This window comes from Giraffa tippelskirchi, chromosome 7 (genome assembly GCF_054371585.1).
Source record: "Giraffa tippelskirchi isolate mGirTip1 chromosome 7, T2T-mGirTip1v1.2.pri, whole genome shotgun sequence".
Taxonomy (NCBI): Eukaryota; Metazoa; Chordata; class Mammalia; order Artiodactyla; family Giraffidae; genus Giraffa; species Giraffa tippelskirchi.
In genome coordinates, this window is record NC_137281.1 from 13545465 (window position 1) to 13572869 (window position 27405).

A 27405-nucleotide genomic window follows, 5' to 3' on the forward strand; every position below is an offset into this window, starting at 1 on the left:
AGTCGGCTCTTCACATCAGGTGGCAAAAGTATTGGAGCTTCAGTTTCAGCATCCGTCCTTCCAATGAATATTTAGGGTTGATTTCCTTTACAATTGACTGGCTTGATCTCCTTGCAGAGGGATACTGACTGATTTTCACTTAACACAACTCAAGCATGAGTTAGATGTAACTTTGTCAATCACATGGCAGTCTCTGTTCTAAAATCTCTGTCCAGTGTCTTCTAATACATTCAATAGTCTCTGGGGCAGGGAGTATCATTTTCTAGATGAGGCTTTGAGTTGAACTGAGTTCAGTCACTCAGTCGTGTCTGACTCTTTGTGACCCCACGGACTGCAGCACGCCAGGCCTCCCTGTCTATCATCAACTCCCGGAGTTTACTCAAACTCATGTTCATTGAGTAAGATGAGGCTTAAGTAGGACCATTATCTGCTGAAGACCCCACAGCAAGGTATTAAGTGGGGTCTGCAAGTGACCCCACTTACAAACCAGAACACAAACAGACAGGACTTTTGACCAAACAGTTTTTTATTGAAAGACCATAACACAAAAGCAAGCTGGGGAAGGTGGGGAATAAGAAGGTGGGGACCCTCCCCCAGACTTTACTCTGATTCCCATGAGTATCAGGGAGGGAGATAGGAATGCAGAAAGGAAAATAAAAGAAATCCTGAACCACCAGGCTAGTCCTGCTCCCGGCCTTGGATCCTGAGTCAGAGCCAAGGGCCAGAGAAGGAAAGTGGGATGCTCTCCATCTGCCAGATTATCTGCCAAAGTCCACCCTGCCTGCCTTAGGCCTCCAGGAGCTTCCCTAGGAAGCGGAGGTTGAGGATCTTGAGCTGTTCGTCAAGGTCCATGCGGACAATGCCATCCTCGCCATCAATGCTCAGCAGGACACCTGTGGCTTCCCGATCCTCACCCAGGATCACCTTCACCTGGAGGAGGACAACACACGGTCAGGGGCCACAGCAGCAGCCCCATGCCCACATGTCCCCTTGCCCTCCCTTACCTTGTTGTTCTTGGTGGGGGTGATGGGCTCCAGGTGTTCGCTGGAGATGCTGACAACCTTCTCACTGTCCTTCAGGTACACAGAGCACATGCCTCCCTGGGGGTGGGGACAGCCTAGTCAGCCTGACCAGCTCCCAACACAGGACTGATACTCCCCTGCCCTCAAGGGACATAGGATCAGGACTCATTCTAAGAAGTCACTTTCCCAAGGTGACACAGGGGCAGGAAAGGGGAAGGCTGGGCCTGGTTCCAAGGCCTGGGGTCTGTGGTGTAGAGGGGATGGGGGGCAGGGTGATCAGACCGGCAAGAGAAGCATCTGCATGAAACTAACTTAGGGCAAAAGGGAGACTGCTGCTCAGGCCCTTCACTTGTGTCCCACACTGGCCTCAGCTTCTCCCCGACACTTGCTCCTCCTCCTGGGCCCGTCTCAAGGATGGCCCCAAGCTCCCCAGCCTGTCCATTTAGGCTCCTGAAGCTAAATTAGGCTATCTCCCACCTCCCTCCTTCCCACAGCCCAGTAGTGCAACCTGACCTCCCCCTGGGCTCCCAGCCCCTGATCCAGTCTCACCACACCTGATCTGTCTATGACACAGCAACCAGTGAGTTAATTCCCAACCACACATCTGATCCCATCTCTGCTGAGATGCCCACCCACCAGTGTCCTCAGGACACAATCCGAGTTCTCCAGGCTGGCATGTAACCTGCTCCAGCCACTCCTCTGGCCTCATGACTCACCTTCCCCCTTGACTCTTTAAGTTCCAGCCACAATGAATAGACTTCAGCTCCCCAAATGTGCCAGGTTTTTCCTCCCCTCCGGGCCTTTGCACATGCCCTCTAGCTAGAGCACCCTCAACTCCCTCCCCGGCCATTTCCCTTGGCTTTCTCCTGTTTATTCTTCAGGTCTCGGTGCAGACATAACCTTCTCCCAGAAGCCCTCCTTGAACACTTAAAGTTGTGTAAGGTGCCTCCCTAGGGTTCACATAGCTCCCTTTCCCTCTGTGCTTCCCATATCCCAACTCTGGCCATTCAGGCTGTCTGGGGGCATGTCTGTCTCCCCCACTGGAATGTGAGATCTGTGAGGGTAGGGCTGGAGCTGTCTTCATCTCTAGTGTTTGTAACAAAGTGCCAGTCCCTCATTGAGAAACTGGGGCTACTTAGGAAGAAAATACAGATCTGGTAATCAAAGAATCTCATATGGGTAAACTTGAAGCTTTTAGGCAGCAGGTAGATAACATGAAAAAGAATTACATGGACCTGCAAGAGACAGACCTGGGACAGCCCAGGTGTAGCTCTGAAGAATGAGTAGGAGTTAACTAGACAAAGAATGGAGGGAAAAGAGTTCTAGACAAAGGAAAGTAGTGAGCAAAGGCCTTGAGGCTGAAGAAAATTCAATGACTAGGAAGAATGAAGGGGCAGCAAAGCTGAAGTAGGGGGCGCCCATGGGGCATGGGGGTCTGGTGCTAAGCCAAAGCCTGGCACAGAGGAGCACTCAGTTCTTGTTACTGAACTGATCTCAGAAAAGTATGTCAAAAAGTAACCATACTCCTGGGTGCCAGTCACTAGATCTCCCAGGCTGATGGGGGCAAGGGGCATAAAAGGCAGAACTCCCTGCCTTGTGAAGTTTCACAAGCCAAACCTTTCCACATCTATGTCTCGAGCTATAAACAGCTACTGGAAGATGTGGATAGATAGTAAGAAAAACAAACAAACAAACAATGAACACCAGAACAAACCAGTAACCACAGAGACTGGGGACCCCAAAGGGGAGGATGCCTGCCCACCCGCCGCTGGGGCCTTACTCACCGTGACACTGCGAATGACACCCGTCTGCCCTACCACCTGTGTATCCAGGTAGGTGTCCCGCACCTTCACCTGGATGTCAGTGGTCACCCAGTCGCTGGAGTTCTGTTCAATGCCTGAGCCCGGCGTGTGCGGGTTGTAGCCACCAGGGGAAGGAGCCCCGGGGGTCATCGGACTGTAGCCCACGGGGCTCGGGCTGGGGCTGGCCTGTAGGGAAAAGGCGATGCGGTTGCTTGGAACAGGTCATTTGGCCTGGGTGTCCCTACAGGCCCAAGGCCCATCTTAGCCCACCACACTCAAGGGCGTGTAAGTTGACCAGTACCTGATATGCCATTGGCGAGGGTGTGGGGTGGTAGCTGGCTGGGGAGTGGGTATTCTGGTAGCCTGCTGGACTTGGCGCCACCTGGTGGTAGCTCTGAGGGCTGGGGCTGGGCTGGTAGGAGCCTTGCGGGGAGGGGGCCGCATAGGGGGAGAACTGGTCTGTGTTGTACCTGCAGAGACAAGAAGCGAAGCAGGTATTAGTTGGGGGCATTAGAAGGGGCCAGAAGAGACTTTCCTGGTGGTCCAGTGGTTAAGAATCCGCCTTGCAATGCAGGGGGCCTGGGTTCGATCCCTGGTCAGGGAACTAGATCCCACAGGCGACAACTAGTTCACATGCTGCAATGAAAGAGCCCACATGATGCAACACAGACCCAATGCACCAAATAAATAAATATTAGGAGGAGAGAAGGAGGTGATGGCAGTGAGGAGGCTTTGGCAGCAGGAAGGTTTTGGCAGCAGCTGATAAGGGCTAGCCCCAATGGACTCACATGGCTGGTGTCCCTGGAGTCTGTGGGTTGTACTGTGGGTTGACCTGCGGGGACGAGGGGTCTGGGTAGCCAGGTGTTTGGGGGTTGGGGGTGCCCCCGTAGGCCTGTGGGGATGGGGTAGGCTCATCATCAAAGGCATACTCATATTCTTCCTCAGCCCTGTTGGGGAGAGAGGTCTGTTGAGAATGACTATGGTGATCACAACAATATAGCAAATGCCTCCAGGACAGCACGGAACACCAGGCAAAACCAAGGCAACTTCATCCTCACAAACAGCCCCATCCAGAGGCCTCCGTTTCACAGGTGAGCAGAGTTGGGAAACAGAGATGACGTTGCCCGTCCAACGTCACACAACCAGCCACATGACAACAGTCACACACTCTGTCTTCGGGCCCAGGTCTTAATCCCAGCTCGTTCCTCTGATGGGAGCCGGGGAAATTACTTTGTCCCCAGCCCCAGCAAGGCCTACCCTCCTTCACATGACCAGCCTGAGGCTGGTAGCAGAGGACACAGGGTAGGTCACACAGACCTGACCATTCCACAGACACCCAGTGGAACCACTCATGCACACAGGCATGCACACGGGCACACACACTCAGGGAACCCTGCCCCCAGCCCCAGCTCACCGTGACGGTGTGTTGGGGTTGTTTGGGTCCCAGGCCCCACTCTGGGCAGGAGTGCGGCTGCCGTCATGCAGGGGCGTCTGAGAGCCATAATGCGGGGTGCGGCTGCCTGGAACGGAAGAGAGGTGTGTCCATCAGTTCGGTCCTGCCTCCAGACCCCTCCATGTCGCCCCTCATCCCTGTCTGCTGGGAGTACTCACCATCCTGGAGGGGCGTCTGAGAGCCATACATGGGCGTGCGGGAGCCAGAGCCGTACATGGGTGTCTGGGAGCCATACATGGGTGTCCGCCCGTAGGTCGAGGCCATGCCGCCTGGGCGCCGTGAGCCCCTGTAGACACAGAGAACAAGTGGGGTGAGCAGGGCCCTCGCACCGCCCAACAGCCTTCCTCCCAGCCCTGCCCTGGCCCGTACACGGTGGTGAGGCGCTGGCGGTCCACTGAGATGGTCTGGCAGGTGGAGTGCAGCTCCACACGGGCTGTGGACTCCGTGGCGTCCTTCACCACACCAATGTAGCCTGGTGGGGAGGCAGGAGGTCAGCAGGCGGGCTCTCCTCCCCACGCCCCTCCCCAGGCCTCCACATGGCTCCGCAGGTCACCTTTGTAGGGCCCCTGGGAGATGCGCACAGTCTGGCCAATGAGCTCGTTGTCTCTCCGCCCTCGGCCCCTGCTCATGCCACCACTGCCACCACCTGGGCTGCCAAAGCCACCGCGCTGACCTGGGAAGGAAGAATGCCACTAGTCCCCGGTCCACCCCCCATATGCTGTGCCCATAGCCAGGGTCCCTTCCTGCCCCCTCTTCACCTGACTCCCCCCCACCTCTGGGTTAGGAGCCTCCTCTGGGGGCCCCCCACCAGAGCCTTGGGCTTTCCCTTCACAGCCCTGACCACCCTGGGCTGTCACTGTTGGTGGGGGTTGGGGGTCGGTCTCCCCTGGGCTGTGAGTCTCACCATGTACAGGCCAGCCCGGAGCAGACAGCAAGTGCAGGCTGAACCACCTCCCTCCTCCACCCCCCAGATATATCCACCCCCCAGACCCCCCTCACCTCCAGCACTGGGGTGCATAGGGCTGCTGATCCGGGGGCTCATAGGGGCGAAGCCTCCCACTGTGAAGTTGGTCACATCTCGAGGCTAGGGGGAAGGACAAGAAGTGAACTGGCAGCCAGGGCCCAAGGGACAGATTCCCAGGCCCCACACATCCCACGTCTGCTGTTTGAACCTGCCCAGCAGCCATCCCTCCCTCCTTCTGGTGACAATGCCTCAATTTCCCTTTAGGAAAACTGCCACCCCTACGCCATTGTGGGCCTGTCAATCAAGAGGCAAGGAGTGGACTACCATGTGGTGGTCAGGAATTTAAACTTCTAGTGACATACCAACTGCAATCCATGGGGATTCAGCATTCCATCTGCAGGGCCCTGAGGAAACCATCTCCTGATCCCAGCTCCCCAGATCCCACATCTGATTTCCTTTCGGATACTTGGTTCTGCACAACTTCCTACAAATCCCACCTCAGGAACTGTGCTGTCTCCTGAGACATTCATGGGGCACCCCAACCCTTCCTTCAGGTCTCTGGTTCAAATGCCACCTCCTCAAGGAGGTGAGTCTGTCCTTAACGTCCTCTCTAAAGCAGCAACCCCCATACTCTCTATCTCCTTATCCTGGTTTATTTTTCTTCATCATCAGCCCAAGTTGTATTATGCATGTATTTATTTATCTGTTCATCTCCAGAGTAGCAGCACTAGGACAGAGTTTTTTTTGTATTGTTCACTACCGCAACTCCAGTGTCAAACACCTAACAGGTGCTCAATAAAACTGAATGAATAAATGATTTGGTAAATAGATCAGAATCTCAAAACCCTTTTTTTCACAATTTGCCAAGGACCTAACACTGATATCTGCCCTCCTAATCCTCCACAAGCCCATTTGTGTCACTCCTGAGGCCAGAGAAGACCAGAGAACTGAGCCAGGTAGCCAGTAGACAGGGTGCCACCATGCCTGCCTCACCTTCGAGCCCCCTGCCAGCACCAGGTGGCGGGTCTTGCAGACAAACATGCCGCCGTTCTCCACCAGTTTCTTGCAGTGCAGGAAGGCAAAGCTGCGGAAGAGATGGCGAATCTCGCCTTCCCGGCCCTGGACGGGGGAAGGACAGTCAGCTTGTGGCCATGCCCGATCCCAAATCTCTCAGCTGTTAACAGATGGACAAAGCTTATACTCACCGAGTGGGGGCCGTCAATGACCTTGACAATGTCTTTCACGTGGATATTATTCTGTTCTGAGTCCAGGGCCACAGCAAAGCGGTTGTCTTTCTTCCGAGTTACAGCCTGGTGCCTGACAGTCACCACCTTCCCATACATGTTCAGCACCTACGGGGCGGGTGGGGGGAGGGGATACCGAGCGGCTGAGAGTGGAAAGGGGTCATGTGGGGCAGGGCTTCCCTGCAGTGGGATGGTTCTTCCTATGGGAGACTGTCCCAAGCTCTGCAGGATGTCTAGACTCCCTGTCTCTGGGGCAGGCGATGTTAGGATCCACCCCCTGGGCACCAGGTCAACCAAAAATGTCCCCCATCACTCCAAAACACCCTCCAGAAGGAGACTCCTTTCTGACTGAGCATCAGGGACCTGAGATGAGCAGAGGAACAAATGTTAACATAATAGTTAAATGTCTGTCCATCACTCTGTGCCAGACCTGTGCTAAACTCTTCACACAAGATTCCACTGAGGCCTCAAAATTTCCCTGAGATGGATGCTGTCACAGCTCCCATTTTAGAGGGGAAATCTCAGGCCCAGAGAGGGCATGTTACTAGCTCAGGGTCACAGAGCAGAATGTAAAAAAGCTGAGATGTGAATCCAGAGTCCAGGGCCCTAAGCATTTACACTCTGGCTGCCACATCCTCAGTGAAGGGGAGGAAGACATTGGCAGGACCCAGCCCTTGAGCTCAGCACCCAGTGCCCAGGTACATATCTGACTTCAGGGATTCAGTCACAGCTAATGAAGCATATGTCGCTGCTACTTCCTTTTCACAAGGTGTGATACTGAGGCACAGAGAGGGTAACTGACACGCACTAGCCCAACAGATGTCACACAGCGGGCCCTGCGTGACAGAGCCAGGTCTGCACCCAGAGCAGTCTGGGTTCCCAGCCACCTTGCTCTGCCACCTCCCAGGATGAAGAGCTGTAGAGAGAGGAGACCCCTGCGTGTAGCACACACACCTGGAAGGTCTCCCGCTCCAGTCGCACAATGACGCCCACAGTCTGGGGGTCCAGCTGCACCAGCTCCCCCCATTCGTGCTGGCCCCCGACATCCACACCTGATGCCGTCTCCGAGCAGAGCTGCAGGTCTCGGGGGAGCACCTTCAGCTGTAGGAGATGGGAGTGGGTGAAGCAGGGTCCATGTGGCTCGTTGGCCGGGGTTTCCTCCATGCACATCCATCCCGCTCCCGGCCCCCCACCAGCTACCTCGTGCATGGTGAGGTCGGAGAAGAGGATGACGAAGTTCTCCTCCACCCGCACGATTAGGCCTGTGTCGCCCTCAAACCGACCAGCGATCACCTTCACGTGGTCCCCCATCTTGAAGTACTTGCGAAGTTCCTGGGCCGGGAACTCCAGCATGTCCTGGGGATAGGGGTGAGGACAGCAAGCAGGTTAGGGAAGTCACCACATACCATGTGCCCACCTGCCTCAGATTCCACTTGTATTCCCAGAAAGTCCGGGCCACAACGCATGCCAGGCTCATGCCCCCAACTGGAGACCACCTCAGGCCACTGGGACCACCCTCAGCCTGCCCCAGAGACCCAGGATATCAGCCTGGACAAGCCTTAACCCTGGGCCATCCCCAAGACATATGACACCAGACTACAGACACCTCCTCCTCAGACCCACCTGGAGACAGCGTCACCCTAGACACACACCACTGGGCCTGGACAAATGTCAGACGCACCCACCCCCAAGCAAACTAAAACCAGTGACCTCAAGAATACTCCATGGTTTCATCATGCTCTCAACCCAGCACGTACACACGGGTGGTATGGCCCCCACCTTGAGGTCCTCGTGCTTGGGCATGATGGTGATCTTGTTGCCGTCCACGCTGAGGATCTTGCCCTGCAGGTTGATGAGCTCGCCCTCGCACACCTCCACATTGTCCCCGGGCTGGAAGTTGTGCTCCCGCTCCTTCCCTGCGGGGGCAGACACAGGGCTAACCTGGGGGCTGCTCACCGTGGGCCGCCCTCTCCTTGGACTGGGTTACCAACCATGACCTCATACCTGTGCTTTCAGTCACCACCTCCAGGTCGATGCCCTCTGGCTGGTCCTCAAACTTCTCCAGCTCAGAGAGTGTGGGCTTCACACCCTCTGTGATCTGAGCCCCGAAACAAGAGGAAGAGAAGGAAGCAGATGAAGGTCAGTGGCACAGCCCAGCTTAATGGGCTGGAGAGATGGTGAGGCCATTCTCCTGGGGATACTCCTTTGAGGATTACCTGGGACAAATCCAGATAACCCACTGCTCTGGAGCCTGGATGGCAGGAGGGAGAAAGCTGGGCCTCCCCACTCCCCACCACCCTTAGCACGACTCCCTCTGGGACCCTTACCACAGCAGACATGGCAAAGCTCTTGAACAGAAAGCCCTTCCGGCTGTAACGGTTCCCCTCGAAGATGAGGAAGTCACCGTCGGAGGCAACGTCACCCCCCAGGGATCTGGGATTTTTGCAGGGGAAAGAAGAGGGTGTTAAGAGGCTTGCTGGGCCTCAGTCTCCTCTGCTAGCAAAGGGGGAAGTGGACATGGGATGCCTGAGCCATCCCATCCCAAACACCCACTCTGGGGGGGAGTGACCTCTCAAAAAGCCCGAAGGCCCTGCCTCGATGGAAGGGTACACACTCCCGCCCCTCTGCACTCTGCTGCCCCATTCCCTGCTTTATTTTTAATGACAGCTCATTAACACCCTCTGATGAGCTCCTGTTTGATTTATCTCCCTAGAATGGCAGCTCCAGAAGGGCAGGGACTTAGCATCTTTTATTCACTATTTACCCTACAATAGTGCCTGGCACACAGCAGGCACTCACTCGGTGAGTACAAGCTAGACAAAGTATCAGACCGTGCTAACAGTTAAAACTCACACACACATGACCTCACTGACTCTTCTCCAAAGGACCCTCAATTTCCAGGGAAGTGAGAGAATGAGGCTCAGGGAGGGTACACGATATGGCCAAGGTGGCCAAGCCTATGAGTCTAAGAGTCAAGGTTCAAATGCAGGGGTTAGGACTCCCAAGCCTGTGCTTTAACTCTACTGGCCTGCATGTGGGGTGGGGCAGGGAGACCCTCAGATCCTGCCTCATGCTGCTAGAGTGGGGAGGGAAAGCCTGTCCACTTCTCAAAAAGGGGAGTGTGCGGAGCAGGCTGGGTTCCTCCTGCCGATCATCTTCTCATGCACACGGTGCATCTGGGGAGAGAGGTTCGAGTGTGCTCAGCTGGGCAGGTCTGGGCACTGTGTCAGACTGATGGCTGCGGGGCAAGGAAAGGTCACTCTGGTTTGTTCTCAATAAGGGGATTTCCAGTTAGGGGGAGACCAGTGCTGTAAATGAGTCCAATTCAGGCATGTGAAGTATTAATCTGGCCTGGCCTGGAGGCATTAGCCCAGCCTAGCAGATCAAAAGGCTCATTCGACAATCCAGCCTTTATCAGAATGAAAAACTGGCTGCTCACTCTCACGATGTGTTCCAGAGCAGGACCAGAGGGCAAGTGTCACTACCTGCTTTTGTTTCTCTGTCTCCTCCTTGCCTGCCCTCCCTGATGGAGCCCCCAGCAGCCCTGGGACATTGGAAACACTGGGGTGCTCCAGAGGTCCACCCAGCTGGGGAGGAGGAGGGGGACAGAGATGTCCTGAGCAGAAGGGGCTCTGTACCTCCATCTGAAGTGTCCAGGCATTAGGAGATCCGGGAAAGAGACTTTATAAGGCCTGATGTGTCGATAAATCTCATATCAATACGTGATACCATTCTTCACACTGACTAGGTACCAAGTGCTATTTTGGACACACACACATATTAATTCTTTTGAGTCTCAGTGCAATCCTAGCAAGCGGGGGTTACTCTTACTGATCTTTGCAGCAGAGGAAACTCTGAGGCACAGGTATGTTAAATAACTTGGCTAAGGCTATACTGCCAAGCTAACCACTCATAAACTAAACCCTCGACGGCTCTGGGAGCCCAGCTCTACAGGAGAACCTGCAAAGGGACATACTACACTACAGATCTAGGCACTCAGCCCAGCCCAAGGACACTCACCTGATCTTTTCTGCATCAAACAGCCTCTGTGGGGGCCGCTTAAACTTCTTCCTTTTGGCAAACCAGTCTTTCTGTGTAGGAAAAGAGGCATGGATGGGAAGGGTGAGGGACGAGGGCTTGGCCACCAGCAGGGATCAAGGACTTCCTCCCCGCCCCCAGTGGCACAGCCCCAGAGTACCAAGCTCATGCGGGCCTTGATGCGGTCGTAGTCGATGCGTGGGATCATCTTCAGGGAGATGGTATTTTGACTGGGCTCCACGTAATCCACCTGACAAGTCCAGTCGGGAGGTCAGCAGGGCCCCAGCCTTCCCTCCCCAACTCCAGACACAGGGCGGGCGAGGAGATGCCAGGGAGGGCCAGGGACAGAGCATGATGAGAGGAAATGAAACTGCTGACAACTCCTCCAGACTCATTTTCCAGCCTGAAATTAAGTACCCACTGCCGACATGACAATTCCACTTGGATGTCTAAAAGGTCCGTCAAACCCAGCATAACTGCAGCTGACCTCCTGATTGCCTCCAAACCTGCTCCTCTCCCCACAGGTCCCATCCATTCTTCCTTTTTGCTCAGGCACACAACGTGGGAGGCATTCTTCATTCTTATCTTTCTTTTACCTCCACATCCAACCTGGAAGCAAACCTGTCAGCTCTGCCTTCAACAGTTCTGCCCTCTTCTCCCCCCTCTACTACTGCAACCTCGGACCTGTCCACCATCACCTGCAACCCAGACAGCAGTCTCCTCACTGGCCTCCTGCTCCTATGGCCCAATCCTGTCTATTGAAGGGTTTCCTTCACCAGGTGATCCTTTGTTGTGGGGGGCTGTCCCAGGCCTTGTCAGATGTTGGCAGCATCCTTGACTTCTATCCACTGGATGTTAGAATTAACTCACTTCCCAGTTAAAACCACCAGAAATGTCTCCATTCTATGTGAAAGGTCCCCTGGGGGTACCCCTGCTTGAGAATCAGTGGTCTCATCTCCATATAGTCAGCAGAGTAATCCTACTAAAATCCAAGCTTCCCTTGGAGCCTCCCATCTTACTCCAGTAAAAGGCAAAGTTCTCGGATGGACCACAGGTGCCCATTGCCTCCCTGAGCTCATCTCCTGCCACTCTCACCTTCGCTCACTCTGCTTCATCCAGGGATGGTCCTGGCTCACATGCTGCTTTCTGCCACACCTCTGACTTGAGAACTTCACATGGCTCACTTCCTCACCATCTTCAGATCATTACCTAATACTCATCGAACACCCACAGAAGATGGTCCTCCATTTCCTGTGTGTTCACAACAAAGTCCAGACTCTGCTTCAGCTGACCTGAGTGGGGTTCTGCTCTCTGACTAATTAGAGGGCTAGAAAGGATAAAGCAAAGGGAAAGGAGGATAGAACAGAGAGCCCTGGCCTCCTCAGCTGCCCCAGCCTGCCCCAGGCACCTGAGCGATGTCATCTTTGTAGATGCCCCGTTTGAGGCGGACCCAGGATTTGGGTTTCAGGTTGGCCACCTCCTTCACCACTTTAAGCACATCCGTCATCTCCTTGATGGGCACCATCTGCTGGTTCCAGTAGCCAAGCCGTAGGTTGCCCACGCCCTCGATGGCCTGCTTCACGTGAGTCTGCTTGTAGGCCTCCACGTAGATGTAACCCTTCACGTGCTCCGGTGCCACTACCGATTTGATCTGCAGGGGCTGGAGGGCCAAGCCAGTGGGCAGAGACAGTGAGACATGACTGCTAGTACCAGGAACGACTGCCACCTCAGCAAGCTCTCTTCTAGGGATTTATCCCACAGAAACATGTTGTGCAACGACTCCATCACAAGGATATTCACTTGCAGTTATTATCACAGAAAAAAAAAATGTGCTTAGAGGTTAATTTACACCTGTAAACACCAACTTAAAAATTTTTTCAAATCAATAACCTAAATTTCCACCTTAAGAAAATAGAAAAGAAAGAGGAAATCAATCCCAAAGCAAGCAGAAAGAAGAAACAATAAAGATCAGACTGGAAATAAGTGAAACAGAGGTTAGAAAAACAATAGGGAAGAACACTGAAGGTGGTTGCTTGAAAAGATCAATAAATTTGACCAATCTTTAGCCAGACTGACCAAGGAAAAAAAGAGAAAAAACTCAAATTACCAAAATCAGGAATGAAAGAAAGGACATTACTACCAACCAAACTTAAGAGACTTTTAAGGCATACTATGAATAACTGCATGCCAATAAATTAGATAACCTAAATGAAATGAACATTTTTTTTTGTAGAAAGACATAAACTACTACAACTGACTCAAAAAGAAATAGAAAAATCTTAAAAAACCTATACAAAGTAACGATTTTGAACTAATAATCAAAAAACACACACGCACACCCACCCACTCACCCAAAGCCCAGGATTAGATGGCTTCACTGGTGAAATTTACCAAACATCTAAAAATTACCACTCCTTCACAAAAGCTTCCAAACAATAGAAGGGGGACATTCCCAATCAGTCCTATGAATCCATTATTACCCTGATACCAAAACCAGACAAAGACAACATAAGAAAACTACAGACTAAATCCCTTATACACACAGATGCAAAAACCTTTAATGAAACAGAACATCAGCAATATATTTTCCTATGGTATGTGAATTACATTTCAATTTTTAAAAAAGCAACTAGATTGTTTCAGTATTGTTCCTAATAGCGAAAAATGGAAACAACGTTACATTTCCTGGGCATGGAAAGATGATCATGGTGCTGAGAAAAGGCTCTCTGCAGAATGATATGTATATAATACTACTTTATTTTTTAAAATACCTCTTAGGTATTAGATATTTTAATAATCATTTACACATAGAAATTCAAGTTTTTATTCCATGTTTTCCTGGTTTTGACAATACACATACCCAAAATGGGGCTTCCCAGGTGGTGCTAGTGGTAAAGAATACACCTGCCAATGCAGGAGACGTAAGAGACTTGGGTTCAATCCCTGGGTCGGGAAGATCCCCTGGAGGAGGGCATGGCAACCACTCCAGTGTTCTTGCCTGGAGAATCCCATGGACAGAGGAGCCTGGCGGGCTACAGTCCATGGGGTCACAAAGAGTCACACAACTGAAGCAACTTAGCACACAGCACATTTTTCAGTATGCAGAGAAGATGGTCTGGAAAGACACACAAGATTGTGTGCTCAGTCCCTCAGTCATGTCTGACTCTGCAACCCCATGGACTGTGGCCTACTAGGCTCCTCTGTCCATAGGATTTTCCCCTCAAGAATACTGGAGTGGGTTGTATTTCCTCCTCCAGAGGATATTCCCAACCCAGAGATCGAACCCGCATCTCCTGTGGCTCCTGCATCGGCAAGCGGATTCTTTACCACTGAGCCACCAATGAAGCCAAGGCACACAAACCAACAATAATTACTTCTGGAAAATTGGACTCGGGTATGGAGAGATTTTGGCTTTTATGATATACATGTACCACTTCAGTCCTATCTCAAATGGGGTTACTAGAATCTTACCCAGGGTACAGAGCAGAAGTTTGAGCACATTTAAAATCACAATCTGCACATCCTGCAACTGTCCACTGGGCCCTCTGACACACACCCACTGCTCTGGCAGGTAAAAGCAATGCACTTGGTCTAACACAAATTACATTCAGTGAGAAAGTTACCAGTCAGCACGCCTTGGTTCCAAAACTAACAATTATGCCTCTGAAAACAATTACATGTACTGAACACAAGCTGTAGAACAAGCCCTGGCTTAGAGCTGGACATGTTCAAAGATAAGTTAATTTTAAAGATGGTGAGGTGCAAGCGAAGGGCACAGAGAGGGGAAGCGGCTCGATCAAGGTCATAGAGTGAGGACGCCGCAGGGGCAGGATTCAAAACTCAACAGTCTAAAGACAGATGTGTGCCCTTCCTGCAGCATCTGCTGCCCTGCATGCAGTCAGCATCACTTCATGTTTTGTGTGCTGCATGTAAGTGAGCCCTGAAGGGGCAGGGACCAGCTCTGGACTGGTCATTGCTATACCCTGAGCATCTCCGAATGCCGGGAGCAGCCCAGAGGAGGGGCTCAATGGACTCTGCTAACACTGAAAGGAGAAGGAAGGAGTTCTCCTGACAGGCCTGTTCTGTGATGCGCTTAGTCACACTGCCCTGTGCCAGGACCCCCAGCAAACAGTAAGAGGGTGACAGCTGCCCACCAGGGTTGGTGGTGAACAGGAAGAACTCACTCTCAGGCAGAAAACGCTCAGGAAGCTAGATGGCTGACTTTCAGAGGGGTGCAGGGGCTGGGGAACCCTGCCAGAAATGCAGAGAATAAAGACAGCACCTCGACAGGCACAAAAGAACCCTTCAACCCAGAAAGGGGTCATTTTCTAGCCGAAGCAGCTCACTTAACAGGCAGTGCTGCTCAGCTGGGGTACCCGGTACCCCTGAACCTGTTCTGTCTCTCACTCTGGGCTTTACCCGTCTCTCACCCCAAAGCTGCCTGCCTATCCTACTTACCGTGTCTGTGAACTGGTAGGCAATGAACTTGCGCATCAAGGAAATGGCTGTGGCCCGTTCCTCCCCAATCTGGAAGAATAAAGGCAGGCTTAAGAGAGATGACAAGACGGAGAACAGGACATAGAAAAGTGGGCAGGAGAGAGCAGCAAGGAAGACAGAGTCAGGGAGGGCAGGATAGGGGTAGGGGACTAGGAGCTACAAACTATTATGTATACAATAAAATAAAGCTATAAGGATATACTGCACAGCACAAGGGACATAGCCAATATTTTATAATAACTTATCATTTAAAACTTTATAATATTAAACTTTATATATTTATTTATAATAAATATTTATATATTTATAATATTTTATAATAACTTTATAATTTAAAACTTTATAATATTTTATATATGAAAGCAGTATCTTTAAAAATTGCAAATCACTATGTTGTACACCTGAAATTTACATAACATCGTAAGTCAATTACACCAGTCAATTACACCGCAATTAAAAAAATAAAGACAGACAGTGTCATTGGGCAAAAGATAAAGTAAGACAGCGGGAATTTTCCTGGCTGTCCAGTGGTTAGAAAGGACTCGGTGCTCTCACTGCCGGGGGCCTGGGTTCGATCCCTGGTTGAACTAAGACTGCACAAACTACACAGTGTGGTCAAAAAAAGAAAAAAAAATCAAAAACAGCAGAGAGAGAAGAACAAGAGAGATGGAGGTGTTACAGAGCAAGAGGAATAGACAGCAAGAAAACCTGGCAGGAGACACTAAGTGAGGGAGAGGGGAGGGGATGAAGAGGGTGGGGGAAGGAGAGAGAAGGATGTAGAGGCAGAGAAAGAAGGACCAAGAGACTGACAGGTCAAAGAGACCCAGGAAGGACAGAAAGTGAGTTTCCCCGACAAGGCCGCTTCTCCATTCCTCTGCCTCCCTCAAGCCATGAGGCCAGGGCACACACCTTACATTTGACAGTCCACAGATTGGGATCCCTGACAGGAGAGGAAAAAGATATTTTAGTAAAACTATCTCCTCATGGGAAACATACAAATCACCACACCCACCCCTCTTCCTCTCCCTCCACACCCTCTCCCTTCTCCATCCTGACATCCGCAGGCAGAAGGAAGGAGAAAAGCACCAACTTGCCATTCCCCTCTTTCCCCACCAGCCACCAGTCTGTCTGTGCAACTCTGTGACCTGATTCACTTCAAGGAGTGAGCCAGGTGGGCACATCACCCCATAAAAATTCCCACCTAAGCCCTCCTGTCCCACCCTCTTACTTGACTCCTGGGAGCAGCTGCTGCTGGGTGATGTCATCTGAGAGCTCATCAGACCCTCCATACACCCTGGAGAAAGAGGGGCAGTCAGGCAGGCAGGAAGGGGTCTGTCAGACCCCGGCCCTTCTAAGGGACTACATGCTCCCAGCCCCACCCTGGCCCATCACACGCCCTTACGTCTCTCCCACAGATGACTTGGCGTATTTCTTCATGTAATACTCGCCCAGTTCTTCTTCTCGCTGGTCCCTGGGGTGTGTGAGAGAAAGTGAATGAGAATGGAAGGCTGAGGAGAGGAGGGTGGGATGACCTGCCCCCAGATCTCCCCATGGAAGCCAGTCTCACCCTTTACCATCTCAGCTCACCTCCAGAGGTTTTGCAGGCGGCGAGCCCCAGACCGATCTTCATCCAGGACAACATTGTCGATGTTGGAGGCTGAAAAGAAATGGGCAGACAGGGTGAGTAAGGGGAGATGAAGAGCAGGGGCCTGGAGAAAGCGGTGGGGGACTGGGGGTCAGAGTTGGGTACAGGGGCAGGAGACACCTCACTGAGGAAACCCCCAACCCTCAGCCCCTGTTCTGGCCCACTCAGCATCCTGCTATCAGTGTCCTCCTGGGGGTGGGGCCCAGGAGGTGGGGACACCCAGTTGTTCATAGCCACTCACAAGCACTGTCTAAGCACACCCTGAACTCCATCCCACACCACTCACCCAGCCCTTCACCCCTGCACCCCACAACACTCACACATACACACACACATAAACACACACATACTTTCCCAGGCCAGATCTGGCCCCAGAACCCCCTGCCTGTGGACCCTGCATGAGTCAGAGCCCCCAGGGCTGGACAGGGGTCAGGGGTGAGGGAGGGTGTCACGGGCAGGGAAGGAGGAGATGTCAGGATATGGGAGGAGGGTGGAGAATCACACTTTTCAAACTCTTACCTTCAATCTCTTCTACGTGGAGGAAGAGGAGGAGGTGGTGGTGGTGGTGGTGGAGGTGGTGGTGGTGGTGGTGGGCGAGGGCAGACAAAGTATGAGCCAAATTATAGCAGCAAAATCAACCAATGGGTTGGGGAAAGGGGAAGGGAGGGACACAAGAAGGTTGAAAATCAAAAGTAAAGGCCAGGCACCAGGTGGTTGGGGGAGAAGCCGAAATGTATGAGGCGCACAGAACGGAAAATAACAGGGAAGGGGTGGCACTGGCCCAAGAAGTGGGGGGTATCTTGGGATACAGCCTGCCCCCTCCAACACACAACCCCTACAAAGGATTCACTGGGGCCCTGGGATCCCAGAGTCCTCTCCCCACAGCCCCCAACCCCCCAACTCATGGGCCTAAAAGGAAAAGGGTGCAGAGCTGGTCTCTCTGGCAACGACAGAAAGAAGCAAGGTGAGGAGGGTGTGGGGTAGGATAGTGCAGGGGGTGGGAGATGGGCTCTCAAGACCCTCTCGGCCACACCCCCGGTGGTCTCCCAGAGGTGGGGCCCCCCCCCTTACCTTTCTCCAGGATGTCCTCTGCTCCATCCTCCCACTGGTCCTCATCCTCATACTCATCATCCACATCTGAAACGGGAATGCCGAGTGGTCAGGGGTGCAGCCAGGGCAAAGGTGACCTCGTAACACCAGCTCCCAGAAGACATCTCCTCCGGACAACAGGTACTATGGACCCTCAGCTTCCAGATCAGGACACTGAGGCTCGGACAGGCGAGGCTCCTGCCCAAGGCCTCAGAGCTGCTTTAAGCCCCAGGGTCAGTCGCATGTGGATCCACCTGACTCTAAAAGTCATCCCTCCCTCCCACCACCCACAGATTCATTTTAACAAGATCCAAATAAGCAAGCAAAAAAGTTCCCTTCTAACTATCAAGGGAAGACTGGTATATAGTTTTTTGTTTTTTTTTTAAAGACAGGGTTCATGGTTTGTTGGTTTTATTATTATTCTCTTACATTTCTAACAGCCAACACTTAATGCGAGGGTACCAAGTGCCCTGCCCCTCCTCTGAGTACTTGCCAGATTACTCACTGAATCTTCCTGGCCACCCTAAGGGAGGTACTGCCATCCTTCTAATTTCACAGTAAGGGATCCGAGACACAGAGAGGTCATCTAACTTGTCCAAAGGTGCTCAACAGGTACCTGAGAAGCAGTCTGGCTCCAGGGTCCATGCACTTAACCTCTTTGCTACGTTACATATATTTTGCATGTATCAAAGACTACACTAAAAACTTAACATGACAAAAAATTCCAAAGTGTACAGAAAATGTAAGTGTTCAGTGAGTCTCCCTCCCATTTCTAAGCCCTTTCAGTCCCCTTTCCCAGATGCAACTGTGTGACCAGCTTCTAGTCTAGAGATAATCTGGCCACACATAAGAAATGCTTATAAACCTCCCCACTACTATTTTCCCTCCACACAATTTTTTAATCCATTGTTCTGTCTTACCCTCTTTCTTTAAGCAATAATACTAGCTTGGAGCTCTTCCACAGCAGCACATGCCTCATATGCTACCCGATTACCAGCCCTGTAGTTCATTATGCTGTGGTTGTTTAGTTGCTAAGTCATGTCCAATTATTTTGCAACCCCATAAACTGTATCCTGCCCTGCTCCTCTGTCCATGGGATTTCCCAGGCAGGAATACTGGAATGGATTGCCCTTTCCTTCCCCAGGGGATCTTCCTGACCCAGGGATCGAACCCACGGCTCCTGCATTGCAGGCGGATTCTTACTGCTGAACCACCAGGGAAACCTGGAGTTCATTATACCAGGCCCTAATCATCAGTGCACACTGAGGTCACCAAACATTTGCAACTGCACACCAGACTGCAGCAAGCATCTGTTCTTGTATCCTTATGTACCTGGGGGTGAATTCCCTCAGAGGGAATTGCTGGTTCTAAGGGTCCTTGCATGGTGAATGTTAACGGGCACTGCCATGTAGCTTTCCCACAGGCAATACCCAGGGACACTCCCACCACCACTAAGTGGGTGTCCCTCGTGACCACCATCTGTGTCAGATGGCCTGTTATCCACTCTCTTGATCTGAACCCATCTGCTAAGACCTTTTCTCTAAGCAAGGACTCCCTCCCCTTCAGCCTTTAAGAAAAGGCCTGAAGCTCTCTGAGAACCAGGAATACCCAGGGCATCTCCTGCCCTTCTGTTCCCTGGTTTCCTCTCTGGTAAGAGGGTCCCAAGAAAATGAGGGGTGGTGTTCCAAGTCACTCCCCTTTGCCTGGGTGTAGGCAACAAGCACAGGGACAAGCATCGCTTGTACAGATGGTGGGAGTAGCAAGTAGTGTGACCTTTCTGGGGGCTTATATTTGGCCAAAGGTATCACAAAGCTTTAAAAATAATGTACCCCCTTTGTCCAGCAGTTTGATCTAGGTATCTACCATGTAGAAACTCTGCAGGGTCTATGTTAGATGAAAAAACTGCATCTTCATTTTCACTAATCTCTAAGTATTTACATCAATCATGAACAATGGCAACAAACCACAGCAGTGTTAAACAGTGAAGTCTGGTACTTTCATAGCATAGTATAACTACAGATACCTCAAAATATTACTCACAGTCACTGCTACTTCAAAATTAGATTCTTAACAGATGCTCCATTAAACCTTGCTTTTTCAACGTGCTAAAAAAAAGCAGCACATACATCCCAGTGTTCTTTTTTGGGGCTGCGTTGCACAGCACTTCCCCAATTAGGGACTGAACCTACGCTCCCTGCAGTGGAACTGCAGAGTCTTAACCATTAGTCCACCAAAGGAATCCACATTACAATGTTCCTTTAACATTTAGATACTGTATTCCACTATAATTATTTTCTTTGGAATCCTATGTACTTTTTTTTAATGCATTTCACAACATGATTCTGAGAAGGGTCGGGGACTCACACTTCCACAGGCTTCACCAGACTCTAAAAGGGGCCACAGCACAAAAAAAGATTAAGAACCCCTAGCCAAGGTAATAACTTGCATATGTGTTTAAATATATATGAAGGTATTCATGGCAATGCTGCTTACACTACTGAAAATTATATACAACTTCAACGTCCACCAAGAGACTGGTTCCATAAAGCGCATTTTAGAATGGAACACTAAGCAGCCATTAGAAAAAACATATTTCTATGATGATGATGCTAACAGTTAAAATTTATTGAGGACCTGCCAAATGTTCAGAAAACTTTCCTTACATTTAACTTAACTCATTTAACCTAAGCTATCTACATTATATACACCTCCACAATCGTTGAACAGAAAAGCAGTTACAGAACAGTTAGATATGATGTGGGCCCACGTAATGTGAATAAATAACAACCCTGTTTTCCGAGGGCTTACTGCAGGCTGGCTATTACATTTTGGGTTGCCACCAACTTGATGTGCTTTACATGCTTGATCCCCCAAATCCCTGAAAAAAATCCCTGCTGAAGTAGGCGGACCTGCCTGCTGCCTTGTACAGAACAGGAAAGAGGCTGAGAGAGACAGGCAGCCACTTGCCCAGGGCCCCTGGGGAAAAGAGCAGAGCCAGGCCAGGATCTGTCCACTTCCGCTGCCCTATCCAGCTGCCTACTTCTAGGTCACCTGAGCTTTTCAGGACTAGCACAACATATCATTAGTTTTTAAAAACATGACAATGGTATTTTAATTCTGTGTTTTAAAAGGATCTATTTTACAGGTTATTCAGAGGACTATTTGGGGGTAAAATTATGTATTTGAGATTTGCTTCAACATCTTCTGGTAGTGGGTAGGAGTGAGGAGGAATACACAAAACAAGTGCAGCATTGAGCTGTTCACTACTGGTGGCACACAGGGCACCAGATACTATCCTACTGTTGAGTGTCTGACATTTACCAAAGAAAAAGTTTAACGGGTACAATACACTGGAGAAACAGAACCGAAGGTAGAAGTCCAGCGTCTGCTCAGCACTCGCTGGCCCTGTCACATACCAGCCTCATCCAGAATGAAGCCGCCATGGCGGGGTTTCTTGGGGGGCCGGTCGTCATCTTCCTCCTCCTCTTCCTCATCATACTCTTCCTCCTCTTCCTCCTCCTCTTCCTCCTCGGGCTCTTCCTCCTTCTCACTGCCCGCTGCACTCCGCCGCTCCTCCTCTACCTGCAGGGTCAGGGAGGGTTGGGGAACCAGCATTCTGAACCCCCCAAATCCAGACACCCTGCTCTCCATCCCTAAGTCTGACCTCAGCTCTACCTGGCCGATCACCGCCCCCTCTGCTCTGCGAACACGCCCTTCCACCCTGGCCGGGCCTCCCTGGTAATCATCCTATCTCAGTGATAGCACCACCATCCACCCAACCATTATCTGGGAGCCGACCTGGGCTCCCCCTCCCCTAGACCTCCTTGCTAGCCTCTGCTGAGCCTTTGAACACTTATCTCTCCTTTAGGCTTGATCCTTGGTTCCTGTCTTTCTCTATACTACGACTCCCCCAGGCCATCTCATCCACTCCCTTGGCTGTGGTGACATCTCTGTGACAATGACTCCCATATCTGTTTCCAGTCTACACTGCTTGCCAAGGTCACTGATCACCTTCCACAGCTAATTCTGTGGACAGTCTCTGGTCCTTACCTGTAAGACTTCTCACCCCACTGACTACTCTCTCCCTAGGGAAATGCTCTACCCTTGGTATCTGCCGCATCATTCTCTCCTGGTTTTTCTCTAACCTCTCCACCTGCTCCTCTGCAGGCTCCCCTTACTGGGCTCACCCCTCAAATGCTGGTGTCAATCCCCAGGGTTCAGCCAAAGGCCCACTTTCCTTCTCCCTCTATGCACTCTCTCTCTCTGGCCCTTTTATCTTCCACAACCTCACTTCCTGTCTCTATAGATGACAACCCCATCTGTCTCCAGTCCCCAACTTTCTCCCAGAACTAGACACCCTCAAGTGCCAACAGCCCCCTGGATACCTTCCCCCGATGTCCTCTGAGCCCTTCACATCCACCATGTCACAAACTGGCCTCAGGGTCTTTCCCTAGACCCGTGCTAGTCTCCTCTAGCTCCCGCTAGGCACCAACCTCTTGATCTTTCTACTTTCTGAACATTCTCTCTTCAATCTGTCCCTTCTCCATCCCCAGAGCCCCCTAGCCTAGGCCAGAACACTGCCCTCTAAAGTTGAATCTTTGCCCCAGCCTCCTTTCCTGTCTCTTGACCTCCAATCCCTCTTTTCATACAAATCACAAAAGGAAATGATTCATACCAAAAAGTGTCCTCAAACATTAACCTTTCCCTCATTAACTTCATGACTTCTCACCATCTCCACATCAGAACAACCAATTTGGTATTTTTCTTTAAATTCACTGGAAATTTTACTGAAGAGGCACTTCTTTTGCTTTTAAACATTTCAGAAGTTAAAACTCTAAAGGTTAGCTTGTTATAAATAGGGCTTCCCTTGTGGCTTAGCTGGTAAAGAATCCACCTATAATGTGGGAGACCTGTGTTCCACCCCTGGGTAGGGAAGATCCCCTGGAGAAAGGAAATGGCTACCCACTCCAGTATTCTGGCCTAGAGAATTCCATGGACTATCCATGGGGTTGCAAAGAGTAGACAGGACTGAGCAACTTTCACTTCATTTGTTATAAATAGAAAGTAACCATAAAGTTAAAAGGAAAACGTTAACTAAGTTCCAACATGATACCGTTGCCTCCTGCAGGCTAAGCCTAAAGCCTGTTCTCCCTGCCAAACACAGACACTAGCAAATTTCAGAAAGGTATTCAAGACACAGTAGCACTAAAGTGAAACTTTCTCTATGACCTAATTAAAAGATAAGATGTGCAAATAAAAAGGAAATAACTGTCTTACTAAATGATTCAATGTGGTCTCAGGTCTTATTTTTATTCCACCTAAAAGCACTTCTCATTACTCCCCACCTGGAAAGCATCCTACAGGCTTGGGAAACTATGATCTAAAACACGAATCTGATCATTTAGTCCCTTGCTTAAAACAGCCAGGGCTCCCCACTGCCCTCAGGCAAAGGACCAGCTCCCTGGCAGCCTGGTGTGGCAGTGCACATTGTGCCCACTGCCTTTCCCTCTCGTGCCACCTCCCCAGGCTGCCCTCCTAAACACTAGGTCCAAACCCACTGGACCTCTCACAGGATGCTCTCCTAGCGCTCTCCACCAGCCGTCCTCAGCATCAAAAGCCCTCTTCCTCCACCTCTCGCTCATCCTTCTATCAAAATACTCTCTCTTTCAGGAAGTGATGCTTGTCCTCTCCCCACCAGGGAGAGTCAAGCACATTCTCTAGGCTCACAACCCTCTAGGCTTCCACCATCACAGCCCTGACCACGTGAGCTAGCTCCCTGAGTGAAAGGTCCAAGATAGCTCAGACACTCCTAGGTCCTCAACACCACCTAGCCCAGGTCTGAGAACAGAAGATGACTTTAAAAATACAGCTGACCCTCAGATAATATGGGGGTTAGGGGCTCTGACCCTCTACACAGTCAACAATATACACATAACTTATTGGCAGCCCTCCAAATACAGGGTTTCTCAGTATCCACCATTATGCATCTCGGGATTTAACCCATCTTGGACCTGGGGTATAACACATTATTGAAAAAAAAATCCACATATAATTGGACCCAAGCAATTCAAACCCACTGTGTTCAGGGGTCAATTGTATTTGCTCAAAACAGAATTCTGACTAGCCCATAGTACCGCTTATTTTAACTCAAATCAGGACCACAGCCTGATTTCCAGAACTCTGTATCATCGCCCTGGGTCAGTTCCAGCAGTCTTCTTTCCAAACCCATTCTCTGAGGAGACAGTTCTCACTATTATCTCTGTTACCTCAGGGCTTGAACATGCTCTGACAGTCCATCCTCAGCATCCCCTGGAGTAACCATCAGCTTATAAACTATCTCAACATCAACAGAGAGCTCATGAGGGAGACTGTGATCCTAACACAACAGGAACTCAAGGAACACTTGCTGAATGGATGAATAAGAAGGTCACTCAGGGACTTCCCTGGTCGTCCAGTGGTTAAGACTCTGCTTCCACTGCAAGGGGTACTGGTTTAATCCCTGGTGATGGAACTAAGCTGAATAATGAACCAGATAACTGCCTCAACGGTGGCTCATTATTTGGCATCTCTACCTGTCTATCTAGGGCTTCCATGGTGGCTCAGATGGTAAAGAATCTGCCTGCAACACAGGAGACCTGGATTTGATCCCTGGGTCAGGAAGATTCCCTGGAGGAGGGCATGGAAACCCTCTCCAGGATTCTTGCCCGGAGAAGGACAGAGGAGACTGGTGGGCTATACACAGTCCATGGGGTTGCAGAGTCGGACATGACTAGAGACTTAGAATACACACACCTGTCTATTCACAGGAGCCAGTTCTTTAAGGACCACGTCAACACTTGGCTGTCTAAAAAGCCCAGCCAGGGAACTTCCCTGGTGGTCCAGTGGTTAAGAATCAGCCTCACAAAGCAGGGCATGCAGGTTCGATCCTGGTCAGGGAACCGAGATCCCACATGCCAGGGAGCAACTGAGCCCAAGTGCTGCAACTCCTGAGCCTGCATGCACCGGACCCTATGTGCCACAACTAGAGAGTCCACGCTCCGCAACAAGAGAAGCCCCCGCGAGCAACAACTAGAGAAAGCCTGTGCCACAATGAAAACCCAGCACAACTAAAATAAAAATATAAAGCCCCATCAGACCTATCTCTGGAGGTGAGGAAAGCCCTCACACTGCCCTCCTGACTTTCCTGAGGAGAGCAGGTGAGCCAGCAGGTGAGTTAAAAGACTGATGTGGAAAAAAAAAAAGCCTGATGTGGTGTTAGGGAAGTGAGACTTGCACAGTACAAACCACACTACCTCAGCCAGGAAAAGGAACTGGGGATCCTGGTCTCATTACCACCAGGCTTTAACCACAAGCTCAGTGTCTTGAAGCCATGAGTCAGAGGACCAAAGACCCAGTGAGACAGCTTGAAGCAAAGGCCTTTCTTGTCATCTTTCCATTTGCGCCATCCCCATTCTGGCAAGCTAAGGATTCCTCAAAGAGCACAACAAGGATTGACAATCAAATGCCTGTAAGTGGGCAAGCAGGAAACATAAATAAATGAGGCAGTTCAAGGGAAGCCTATGGCACTCTCCATCGATCTGATGTTTTCCAGAACCAAGGTTATGAAATTTTCCTTTTCTTAAATCTGCATGATGACAAATGGCAATTAACATACTCTGGGAACTAGAGAAATTCCCAGGTTTAAAGGTGGGTGTCAGGATTTCCCTGATGGTCCAGTGGTTAAGACTTTGAGCTTCCACTGCAGGGGGCACAGGTTTGATCTCTGGGCAGGAAACTAAGATCCTATATGCCATGTACAGCCAAAAAAAAGGTGGGGGAGTGCCACTTTTTGAGCAAAGAACTGCTGTGGGCCTCACCTGATTTTTACATAAAATTTTTTACAAGTGTTGCAACTAACTTTAACAATAAACTGGCATTTCTGTAATCATAGTGTCATCTCTTTGTTAGTCTGTAATCATTGCCTACTAAATGTAAACTCTGTGGAAGCAGAAATTTGCCTTGCTCCACTCTCCCTAACATCTAGGAAGTCTCTGGAACAGAGCAGAAGGTGCTCAAATATTCATTTGTTCAACAAATAAATAAATCAAAAATAAATAAGAGGCTAATAGCAGAATAAAAGAATATCTACAATTAGATATGTCCCAGGAAATGCTTGTATGCTTCCTGTAACACGGACATTCAACAGACCCAAAGCCACAGTGATCTTTTCAAAATATTAGATCACACGCCTCCTTTGCTCAAAAACTTCTCATGGCTTCATCTCACTCAGTTAAGGATAAATTCCTCACCACAGCCTTCAAGATCTGACATGATCTGTTAGTGCTATGCTGCTCTCTGATACAGGCAAACTGGACTCCTTGTTACTTTCTGACCACCACAGACATGCTCCCAACTTTGCACTTGCTCTTTTCCCTTATAGGAACACTCTTCCTGCATATGACATGACTCACTCCATCAGCGCCAAACATCACCCTCCCAGGGGCACCATGGTCCTACTGAAAGTTCAACCAGGACTCCCTAGTCCCCTTCTCTATTCTATGTTTCTCCAGTGTCTTCTAGCTTAATAAATGACTTACTGATTAGCTGTGTTTGTTTACCTTCACCAGATCAAAGAAAGATTTTTTTAAAAATCTGCTTTGTTTACTGGTTTAGCCCAAGGGTTAAGAATCATGCACGTAGTAAACACTAAAAGTATATTTCTCCAATGACCGAGCATACCTAAAAATAAAAACTAGTACTTCTTACTATATGTCAAGTCCTTCAAAAACACCACTTGCTATCTCACGGTACCTGGAATATCCAAGGCCTCCAGCACCTGTGCTTCTGCTTGACTTGGGCTTGCCTATTTTTCTCTCTCTCCCTCCCGACAACCTGTAAGCTCCCAGAGACCAGAGCTCGTCCCAATCCTCTCTAAGCTCCTATAGGAGCCGTTCTGCCCTGGTCCTGTCCCCAAGCCCCATGTCTCCCCCAGCGTCCCGGCCACAGACCTCGGCCTCCTCGCCGTCACTGCTGCGCTCGCTGTCCTCCTCCTCGGAGAAGTTGCTGTCCTCGCTGTCCGACATCTTCTGCTCGCAGGGAAAGACAGCGGCCTCAGTGCAACCCCCAGCTCGGAATCCCACCCCGAGCCTCAGTTTCCCCTAGGATTCCCAGGGAGAAGAAAAACCCCTAAACACACTTCCGGCAGCCTTGTTCTGGTAACCATGAACCCGAAAGAGAACCCCCCCCAACGCCACCTGCCATACCTCCCGAGCTCCTAATACAGTCTCTACGTTTCCCTGGCCCCCAGCAACCCCCTGGCCTGCCACCGCGGCCTCCAACCCACTCCCTCACCGCTCTAGCGACTCCTTAGCCTTCGCTACCAGCTGCTGTTCACACGACGCCTAACTGGGACTGACGTGACCTCTCGCGAGAATCTACCCCTTGGTCCCGCCCACCTAACGCGAGACTTCCGAGGCTCGTCCCCGATGACGTACTTCAGGACGCCATATTGAGAGTGGCAGAGATTTCTTAAAGTAGGGCGTGGAGCCGACATTTTCGGAGGGTTAAATGGGCGTGTTTTAACTCCTCTCTGATCGGCCTTTTCTAGCCAGAAGTAATTTAGTCCAGATGTCTAACGCGGTGTGCTAAGCCGTGATGAGGCAGGGAATTAGC

The 27405-nt window shown here is 50.6% G+C and overlaps 1 protein-coding gene across 10 annotated transcripts; it reads right to left on the reverse strand.

Annotated features, from left to right (window-relative positions):
• Positions 1-508: 508 nt before the first annotated feature.
• SUPT5H (SPT5 homolog, DSIF elongation factor subunit) lies at positions 509-27136 on the reverse strand. Of its 10 annotated transcripts, XM_081516408.1 has the most exons (30): positions 27085-27136; positions 26742-26819; positions 21171-21336; positions 17737-17802; positions 17185-17196; positions 16608-16677; positions 16423-16491; positions 16249-16314; positions 15930-15960; positions 14982-15050; positions 11932-12183; positions 10684-10773; positions 10506-10576; positions 8813-8918; positions 8490-8583; positions 8265-8401; positions 7686-7841; positions 7440-7586; positions 6447-6593; positions 6235-6360; positions 5277-5361; positions 4831-4950; positions 4647-4749; positions 4436-4563; positions 4239-4344; positions 3613-3771; positions 3126-3294; positions 2807-3010; positions 1005-1100; positions 509-930 (listed from the first exon to the last, which is right to left on the reverse strand). In XM_081516408.1, exons 2-30 carry the CDS (start codon positions 26814-26816, stop codon positions 787-789), a joined length of 3264 nt encoding a protein of 1087 aa, XP_081372534.1. In that variant the 5' UTR covers positions 26817-26819; positions 27085-27136; the 3' UTR covers positions 509-786. The 10 variants fall into 10 exon arrangements, with proteins under 10 accessions (XP_081372534.1, XP_081372535.1, XP_081372539.1 ...); XM_081516409.1 differs by lacking the exon at positions 17185-17196; XM_081516413.1 differs by lacking the exon at positions 3613-3771.
• Positions 27137-27405: the final 269 nt, after the last annotated feature.

Excerpts from the sequence above, each read along its gene's own strand:
- SUPT5H (XM_081516408.1), bottom strand. The coding sequence starts at position 26,816 with ATGTCGGACAGCGAGGACAGCAACTTCTCCGAGGAGGAGGACAGCGAG. Across the intron at positions 5,362-6,234 it reads TGCTGGCAGGGGGCTCGAAG|CCTCGAGATGTGACCAACTT; the intron begins GTGAGGCAGGCA and ends CCTTCCCCCTAG. Across the intron at positions 4,750-4,830 it reads CTCCCAGGGGCCCTACAAAG|GCTACATTGGTGTGGTGAAG; the intron begins GTGACCTGCGGA and ends CCTCCCCACCAG.